Below are 10,082 nucleotides of genomic sequence, written 5' to 3'. Positions count from 1 at the left end.
CTACATGGATTTGTATTCTGGTTCTAATCCATATGGATTTGTATTCTCGTTCTAATCTACATGGATTTGTATTCTGGTTCTAATCTACATGGATTTGTATTCTTGTTCTAATCCATATGGATTTGTATTCTGGTTCTAATCCACATGGATTTGTATTCTGGTTGTAATCTACATGGATTTGTATTCTGGTTCCAATCGACATGGATTTGTATTCTGGTTCTAATCCATATGGATTTGTATTCTGGTTCTAATCTACATGGATTTGTATTCTGGTTCCATGGATTTGTATTCTGGTTCTAATCTACATGGATTTGTATTCTGGTTCTAATCTACATGGATATGTATTCTGGTTCTAATCCATGTGGATTTGTATTCTGGTTCTAATCTACATGGATCTGTATTCTGGTTCTAATCTACATGGATTTGTATTCTGGTTCTAATCCATATGGATTTGTATTCTGGTTCTAATCTACATGGATCTTGCCCATTTTTGCCAAGAATTTTGACTGCTGCAGATCCATGTTTGTAGCAAAAATTTAAATACATTTTCATACAGTGTACTGTAAATGTGGCATGTAATACATAGATTACACTTTTATGCTCAGATTATGCTTTTTGTCACTTATATTAGCAACAATTACGCTTATAACTCTCTTGGAGAAAGCATGTATGCATACATATACTATTAAAAACTACAAAGTATGACATGTCTCATGTAACCTATTTAAGAATTAACGCTGTAATTGCAAACTATATTTTGCGAAGCATGATTTGGTGACCAAATGTTTGCAAATGGTGACTTATTTTTATATTGGTAACCATTCTTTGACCATTACATTAGATCTACTTGGAACCATGTTAAAGCTGAAGATGACACTCTCAAAATGAAAGTCCTTGCCAATTTACCATGAAAATGAAGAGAATATTCTTAAAAAACCCTGCCCCATATACCATGAAATTGAAGACAATATTCTAAAACCGCTGGCCTATATACCATGAAACTGAAGACAATATTCTAAAATCACTGGCCTATATACCATGAAACTGAAGACAATATTCTAAAACCGCTGGCCTATCTACCATGAAACTGAAGACAATATTCTAAAACCGCTGGCCTATATACCATGAAACTGAAGACAATATTCTAAAACCGCTGGCTTATATACCATGAAACTGAATACAATATTCCAAAACTGCTGGCCTATATACCATGAAACTTAAGACAATATTCTAAAACCGCTGGTCTATATACCACTAAACTGAAGACAATATTCTAAAACCACTGGCCCATTTACCATGAAACTGAAGACAATATTCTAAAACCACTGGCCTATATACCATGAAATTTAAGTCAATATTCTAAAACTGCTGGCCCATATACCATGACAATATAATTCAAGTTAATACTCTAAAATACAACCCTGGCCATTTACCATGTCTATGTAACTCAAGTTAATATTCTAAAAATCAAGCTGGCCTATTTAACATGGATATAACTCAAGCTAATACTCCAAAAAAACAACCTGGTCCATTCACCATGACTATATAACTCAAATTATAACTCTAAAAAGCAACGTGGCCCATTTACCATGATTAAACAACTCAATACTTTAAAAAAACAATCTGGCCCATTTACCATGACTATATAACTCCAGTTAATACTCTAAAAAACAACCTGGCCTATTCACCATGACTATATAACTCAAGTTAATACTCTAAACATACCTGGCCCATTTACCATGACTAAATAACTCAAATTATAACTCTAAAAAGCAACCTGGCCCATTTACAATGATTAAACAACTCAAGTTAATACTTTAAAAAACAATCTGGCCCATTTACCATGATTAAATAACTCAAATTAATATTCTAAAAAACAGCCTGGACCATTTACCATGACTATAACTCCCATGTTAATACTCTAAAAAACAACCTGGCCCATTTACCATGACTATATAACTAAGTCTGTGCTGTTGCTACAAGGACTACCATATTTGTAAAAGTTTCTCAGTCACCCAGTGATACAAACTGTTGATACTATCAGCCTGCATGACTGTGCTACCGTGACTACCTTATGTGTTGTGTATAATGCAAACTGCATACGCTCAGATCTGCTGTTATTTAAAATGGTGGAAGATCTGGGTCTTCACTCTTCATCACATGAGTACTTTCATGTTAACAGTGTTTACTCGATGTGACTTTATCTACATATTTTGGAAGATCTGGGTCTGTGTTATTTGTTTTATGCACAATTTCAAATGCACATCATATGTCCAGTTTGGCTGGCACATCATGTCCAGGCTGATCTCAGTCTATGATGTTGGCAGTTGGGTGCAGCTTTTACTCATACATATTAGCAGTCTGTGCCACATTACGACAACTTTTATATTAAAAAAACAACAACATTACTATATTAAACTCAAAGTTCTGTTGTCACTCTGTTGGTGGCCATGCTTACTTTTCTAAACCTCTACAACTGTGTGCCATTACAGCCTCTGTTACTCGTGCATCTTACAATACTGATGCAGTGTTACACTAAGTGCCAGAGCTAATGTGTAACAAGCCTGTATTTCACTATGTACTATTGCAACTCACCATACTTCTCCAGCTGTGTACAGCCTCAGTTACTGAGACACTGCTTCCGAGTGCTGATAGAAGCAGATCAGTAGTGTTGTTATGTTCAACATCACCTGAGTTCACAGAATGGATATCAGTCTCCAGATCCACTAACATCTGGTCCATGGCGGCCAGACTTTCCTCAATGTGAGAAAGCTGTTAGTTCAGGTTAGAAAAAGATGAAACACAGGAAAACATGTTAATACCATCACCAAGTAAAGATATTAATAAATATGGAGTATGTGTCATTTTGTCAATAAGACATTTCATATAAAAAATTAAATTATAATCTAATCTAACCCAGCAGCAGAGATGCCAACCACTACTGACATGAAACAAAAATGTCAGATTTAAATAAACACAGTTTTATCCAGTAATGGTGCTTTTTCAACTCAAATGTATTTCCAGCAATGTGACATGCTGGTGTCCACTGAGCAAAGATATGGTATTCATCTGGTCTTGATACCCTTCCATTTGGAAATTCTGAAGCCCAATTTTTTTTATGGCAGTGAAATCCCCATCATACTGTCCATGCAAAAGGATGATTCAAATAAAATAAAGTGTAGTCGCCTCAATGTTGGTAATTTCCCTCAATATATGTTTGCAAAGAAAGCGACAGAGACTTAGTTTTCTCGAGTCCACATTTTCATCCCCACATCTGTCACCAAAGAATGCTCATGTAGTCTGAATACAATATCAACTTGAGTCCAAAAACCAATGTAAAACATAGAATTTTCATGTTTTCTGACAAATTGTTATCTCAGTTTAATGAATATTTCTGGCAGCAATTACATTTCAGTACATGAAATTATGACAAAAAATTCATTCATGAAGACATGAAGTGAAATTCTATCCACCTGAAGCTGAATCACAAGCAAATTATTATTCTGCTGAGGATTATAGACTGGTTCTCTGGATGTAAAATTATTTGAGGTCTGACCTTACAGACTGATTGCTTGTCAAGATAAATAAATTGTTTTGATATTTCACCCTGCAGGAAGAATGAGGTTATACTCTGATATATGTTTGTAGTGACCTATTTTCAAGGAGTTACCAGCTCTTTCAAAAACATATTCATACAAATTTTTTACTGAAGCCTACTAAGACACATATCAGAAGTTTCATAAAGTTCAATATATTGTTTGGCTGAAAGGTTTAGTAAAATGGCTCATTTAAGTGCTGGTCTTGAACATTGGAAATTTTGTTCTTCTAAGCTCATTTCTCTCTACCTTCCCACAACTATGCTCTATTCAGGCTGGGGAAGATAAGTCACTAGGTCTTAAAATTTTAGTCCAGCATTCTGTTTTAATGTTTCTCAAGCTTTCCAAGCTGAATCTAAGAGCTTAAGCTAACAATGTTTCTGAATGGTTGCTGCTTGAGACAAACACTTTGTTACTGGCTGCTTGAGTGAGACAAGCACTTTGGTACTGGCTGCTTGAGTGAGACAAGCACTTTGGTACTGGCTGCTTGAGTGAGACAAGCACTTTGGTACTGGCTGCTTGAGTGAGACAAGCATTTTGATACTGGCTGCTTGAGTGAGACAAGCACTTTGGTACTGGCTGCTTGAGTGAGACAAGCATTTTGATACTGGCTGCTTGAGTGAGACAAGCACTTTGGTACTGGCTGCTTGAGTGAGACAAGCACCTTAGTACTGGCTGATTGAGTGAGACAAGCATTTTGGTACTGGCTGCTTGAGTGAGACAAGCACTTTGGTACTGGCTGATTGAGTAAGACAAACATTTTGGTACTGACTGATTGAGTGAGAAGCATTTTTGTACTGGCTGCTTGAGTGAGACAAGCATTTTGGTACCAGCTGATTGAGACAAGCACTTTGGTACTGGCTGAGTGAGTGAGACAAGCATTTTGGTACTGGCTGCTTGAATGAGACAAGCATATTGATACTGGTTGATTGAGTGAGACAAGCACTTTGGTACTGGCTGCTTGAGTGAGACAAGCACTTTAGTACTTGCTGCTTGAGTGAGACAGGCGCTTTGATATGGTTTCGCTAGAGAGATAATTACAATCTGACATAACAACCATGTCAGTGATCTAGACATACTGGTTTTCAAATGCATGCATATATGTATCATTTATCTGACCAAAAAACTGGAATCTGACCAAAGTGACTGTACTAATTTCACCAAAAATCAGAATGGTTGGCATCCAACTGCAATCCGACCAAAGTGACTACTAATTTCACCAAAAATAAGAATGGTTGGCATCTCTGTAAAAGGGAGAAAATATGAAGTGACAAAAATGAACTTCAAATTCAATTATTTACATAGTGCCTTTCAAGGTAACTGACTAACAAATTTTTGTGCATAAATGTATTATTTGAAATTTTCACAGTGTCAAACTTCACTTTCTTAAAAATAATGAGTTTACATGCTCACTGTTTACATTTATTTTGAAAATTTCATGTACTTAGATAGCCAATAACTTTGAATCAATGAATGGGTCAAAAAAATTTGGAAGCCCTAAGTTGGGTGTTAATGAAAAACATCTTGGTATTTCATGAACATGTAAATTACCAAAATCACAAAATTTTTAATCACATGAAAATTTCCCAAATATTTCAGACAATTTATGTGGTTCACCTTGAGAATAATTCACTGCATTACTGAAGTGAATCCTAGACAACACCAGGCCCTCATTTTTCTATTACTTACACACCCAAGAGATTATTCTGATTTGTTCTCATTTCAGTATGTGTTTGTATTAAAAAGCCATGTCAAAAAAGCCCTTGTTACCAGTATCTCAATTTCAACTGTGAAATCCAAATTTTAAATTCAGTTGTCCAGATTTTTAGGATCTGACATACAGGTTTCTTTGTATTTACACGGAGAACTACAGCAATTAGAGCATTGCAAAGATCTGCACCCACTAGAATTTCCACAAACAGAGAAAACTGTATTAGGAAACTAAAGTTTGAAGAAGATGGGCAGGTAGGTGTAAAAACCAGTCTTTAAGGACAACAAATGCTGGAAAATCCGACTTATTCAAGGTCTAATCTGTATAAAGGTGTTCAATAAATTTGGTTAAAATCCAACATTCCTATGAATTGTGTCAAAACAAATGCAAGATGGATTCATAATCAGGGGCCATAACTCTTCATTCTGTGGAATGCTGGAAATTAAGCAACTCAGGTCCTCTTTAAAAGAAAGCTGCATGCCAAATTTGGTTGAAATCCATCAAACCTTGAAAGGCATAACGATAAGTCAGGAGGACAGCCAATCAGGATTATTACTTCAATGAAGGCTGAAGTAAGGAAACCCATTCAAGGTTTAATCAATTTAAAGGCTACACATGCTTTAATTTAACAATCTTTGATAAAGTTATTCTGTCCAAACCAAAATTTCATGGAAATTATTAAATGCTGCATATAACTGAAAAAAATGGAGCTCAGAAAAAAATCCAGGAAAAACAAAATCTGTCGAAAACAGAGCTATGTTTATGAGGCAAAGTTCAAAAGTCAACTAAACCACAATATGTTGAACAGTTCCTGAGATGACATCATGCTAACAATGGCAATAACTCTGTGAAATCTTGAGTGGATAAGACAAAACCCATTAATGGCACATATAAGTCTATGATACAACAACTTTCACATCAAACTGTACCATGGTTTTTTTGGTACATGTGCTGATAACATAAAACATCTAAAGCAGATGTATGAACTTGATTATCAAGGTGTCAAGGTGTATAAAAAACCAAAAAATACATTTTTCTTGTTATTTCATTATTTTTAGCATTATTACAATTGTTATTGTCAATCACCTAATTTACATCTTTTATCTTTTTTAGTCCTGAAGGAGCTTTGCAATTTTAGAAATATAACAGTCTATTTGCAACATTTTGGGAATGCCTGTATTTGGACATTCAGACACAAACAAAACATATTAAATATTATTGGTCAGTTGTATATTCTTTGTTACCAGTAAAGGTTGGGTTAGTCCAGAACCACACTTGTCCACAACCAAGCTTGAACACAAACTCATGAAGAAGATAGGGTGACTATAGTGTAAATGATAGCATGCACAATGGGCATTTATCTATGGCAATGATATATATAAACACCTTTAAGTTCCAATCAGAATTATCTCCCCCTGAAAAAGGTGTCTGCCATTTTATGGCACAATACTGTATCATTAAATGTGGCACAGAAATATGTGTCTTGCTGATGGATATTTCTTTGGTTACATATTTTTAATAATAATATTGTTTTTTCAAGCTAAACTGGCATCCTGAAATTGTTATATTTTAGTGGAATTAAAAATTGTTGTCCATTTCATATGGTGAATACTGAACAACCCATAAGATGGCAGACAGTGGTTTCAAGGGAGATAATCATGAGACCTAATGGCATTTCAAGAAAACCATCCACGTAACACAGGTGATGCCCATAAAACATAGATATGTGAGGAACACACATTAGATACTGTTAGTGATGCCCATAAAACACAGATACCCATGGAATACACATCAGATACTGTTAGTGATACCCATAAAACACAGATACCCATGGAACACACATTAGATACAGATATGTTAAGTATTTTCTTTGGATACTTTGTATTACCTTTTTAGTGGAATGAAGCATATCCTCTGCTACCACGGAAACGCTGTCTTTAGCCATCATAACTTTTTGGGTCAGGTTATTAAGATTGTGGTCATCTTTCTTCGATTCTACTGAGGACCTTGGAGTGAGAGTATCTCGATGCATGGTAGGTGAAGCAACATCTCTGGGTGAGGTCTTTTCCTCTAGAAATTAAGACAATAAACATTTTAGCACAGGATGTCATTTATAACCAGTTTTAGAAACCACTTTATAATTCTGAAATAGTTCTGATAATATACATGTGTAATATTAGTCACACACGTGTAACATGATGTCATGACATTATAAGCTGTATAAACATTACATTTAAAGCAAGTGATTGTATTGAGGTCTACTGAAGACAGCATGAGCTTGTTTTGGAATGTGAGTTACAAAAGCCTGAATTTGTACTAATTTCATGCTTTTTTACAAAACACAAATAATTTTTCAACTTAATTCACAAAATTCCTATGAAGTATGCATCCACATATGATTTTCTGTATACACTCAAATCAATTCCTTAGGTATTTGATATTATTTTGATAGTTTGATCTAAATCATTACCATTAATTTACTTTATTAATCTAGTGAGCTGAAACTTGTGCTCTGCTGATGCACTGCAGATATTATCAAATTTATGATGACAAATTTTATTACATTCATTATATTTCATAACAAACATTTCTGTCTGCATACAACTAGATATGTTTCACCTTTCAAATGTCTAGCAAATTAATGAGTGTCTTCATTAATGAATATTGAAAACTGAGTTTGAAACTGCGCTCAAGTTAAGGAGTTTTGAAAATACTGAAATAGGTGTGTGTGTGTGTGTGTGTGATTTGGATTTTTAATGTAGCTTTAACAAATAGGCACTAAATTCATTAAACTTAAAAAAAATGTAGATCAAGAATATACTTGAAATTTTGAGATCCAGCATCTATGAAGCCATGAAAAATGGTTGCATTAAACTTGATGCTATAGCCACTTTGCTCCTATTAAACACTGCTATAAATTGCCACACCTCCTGAGTACAGGAATTAATTGAAGAGAATGAGATTCGAGTCTAATACTGATATATTATAAGGTTTGATCAATTCCTAATTTTATCAAGAGCATCTCATCACCTTATGAGAGTGATCCACGATCCCATCAATTTATTTCAATAGATCAATAAAACTTAATGCAATAATTTCATATGTTTATAGCCATGTTTTCATTGGTGGTGAATGAAGCCATATTAGTTCAGTTGGTATAGTGTCAAACTTTTAATTCAAGGAACATGGGTTCAAAACCTGCCTGGGGAGCCTGGGTCATCCATCTCACTGTATCCTTGGGAAAGATACTTACCCCCCCCCCCCTTTCCTCTCCATAATATAACCACGTATTTATGTATGTGCCATTAGAAACTAACGAAGCAACTAACCAGCCACATTTTCAATGGTGGTTATGAGGAAGCCTAGATTTTGCCACATGAGCAAACTCAAAAGTTGCAATGTTGGCATAACTTTATTGGGTAAGCTATCTGAACTTTGACTATGCTCAGTCAGCTGATCTATAGTGAAGTCTAGATTTTAGTACAAATTTCCTTAAGCTAATCTACCAAAATATTGCTTCAATGAACCGTACTGTGAAAATGATTATTTACTAGATTACCTGGTGCTTCACAGGGCTCAACTATCATTGAAGCCTGTGACTTTGCCTCTCCAGCTATATTCTTTGCTATTACAGTATATTCTGCATCATCATCCATGGTGACACAGTCAAATGCTAGCAAGTAGTCACGGTTACCAAATTTCTCTGTAAACAAAACATGAAATACAATTATGCAAAATGTTTCTTAAATAACTTGAATAATTAATTTTATATATGGTGTATTCATGATATTAATGTGTGGTGTTTATGTGTCTGTTTTGGATTTGGTTAGCTGCCTTGGCAAGTCCTTGAGAGTCCATTCCCACAGCATGAATTAGCCAGTAATGGGTTAGAAGTCCTTGTGAGTCCATTTCCACAGCATGATATAGCCAGTAATGGGTTAAGAGTGTCGTAAGAATAAAACATTTTGGATTTGGATTAGCTCAATTGCAACCATAATGAGGAAAAAAGATTTAGGGTCAAGTTTTGATAAACATAAAAAGCATCAAACATTAAAATACAAACTGCAAGAGCTTTTAAACAGGCTTGACCATAACACCCCTAGATTATGAGTGGTCCCGGCATTATCACCTGTAATAAATTACTTCAAAACAACATTTTCTGGATCAAGTGTATAATATAATTCTTAGTTGACTGCATAATATATATCAATTACATATCCATTTTTCTGTCCCATTATATGATTTACATTTACATTTTATATGTGCTTTTCCATATGAAGCTATACAATTTTATCAGTAGACCAAATAAATATATTTTAGTACAATTCAAGAATTTTTGCCAATATTTTTTGCATTAAGAATCTGTACAGATTTTTGCACTGAAATGAATTACAATGTATCAGCTACAAAACAGGGTAAAAATGTGTAAGGGAATCATGATACAGAGTTATATCCCTTTTTCAAAACACCTTTGCTGGCAACTATGTCACATTTTCAGTGCTTGTAAAATTTCACAATTTACCAAAGTCATAGTTTTATTGGGATTTTATGAACCTGTAAGTGCCTGAGGGATCACATGAGATGGAATTGGTCACGTGATGAGTCAGTATTTAGAGCATGATCAGCTTGGATGCCTCAGAGAACAACAATAGGGTGGGATATGCATGAAGATAATTAATTTGCATATGGGTGGGCATGTGATCCCTCAGGCACTTACACTTTGGGAGGTCTTGTTTAATTGTGAAATTTTATTTCCCCTGTAAGTGCTTCTGGGT

General features: G+C 34.8%; 1 protein-coding gene across 6 annotated transcripts in view; it reads right to left on the bottom strand.

Annotated features, from left to right (window-relative positions):
• Positions 1-10,082, bottom strand: part of LOC149790748 (uncharacterized) — a 253,054-nt gene that overhangs the window by 29,086 nt on the left and 213,886 nt on the right. For 5 of the 6 annotated variants that reach the window (XM_089972803.1, XM_089972807.1, XM_089972805.1 and 2 more), the window contains 3 exons: positions 8,867-9,010; positions 7,196-7,377; positions 2,596-2,772 (listed from right to left, as the gene is read on the bottom strand). In XM_089972803.1, coding sequence (XP_089828929.1) covers positions 2,596-2,772; positions 7,196-7,377; positions 8,867-9,010 — 503 coding nt within the window. The remainder of the gene's footprint in view (positions 1-2,595; positions 2,773-7,195; positions 7,378-8,866; positions 9,011-10,082) is intronic. The other variant, XM_089972808.1, reaches the window with a different exon arrangement.

This window comes from Sinohyriopsis cumingii, chromosome 10 (assembly GCF_028554795.1).
Source record: "Sinohyriopsis cumingii isolate HCF-2022 chromosome 10, ASM2855479v2, whole genome shotgun sequence".
In the NCBI taxonomy this organism is placed as follows: Eukaryota; Metazoa; Mollusca; class Bivalvia; order Unionida; family Unionidae; genus Sinohyriopsis; species Sinohyriopsis cumingii.
Note: the sequence above shows the minus strand (reverse complement) of the source record. Positions and strands in the feature narration are given on the sequence as shown.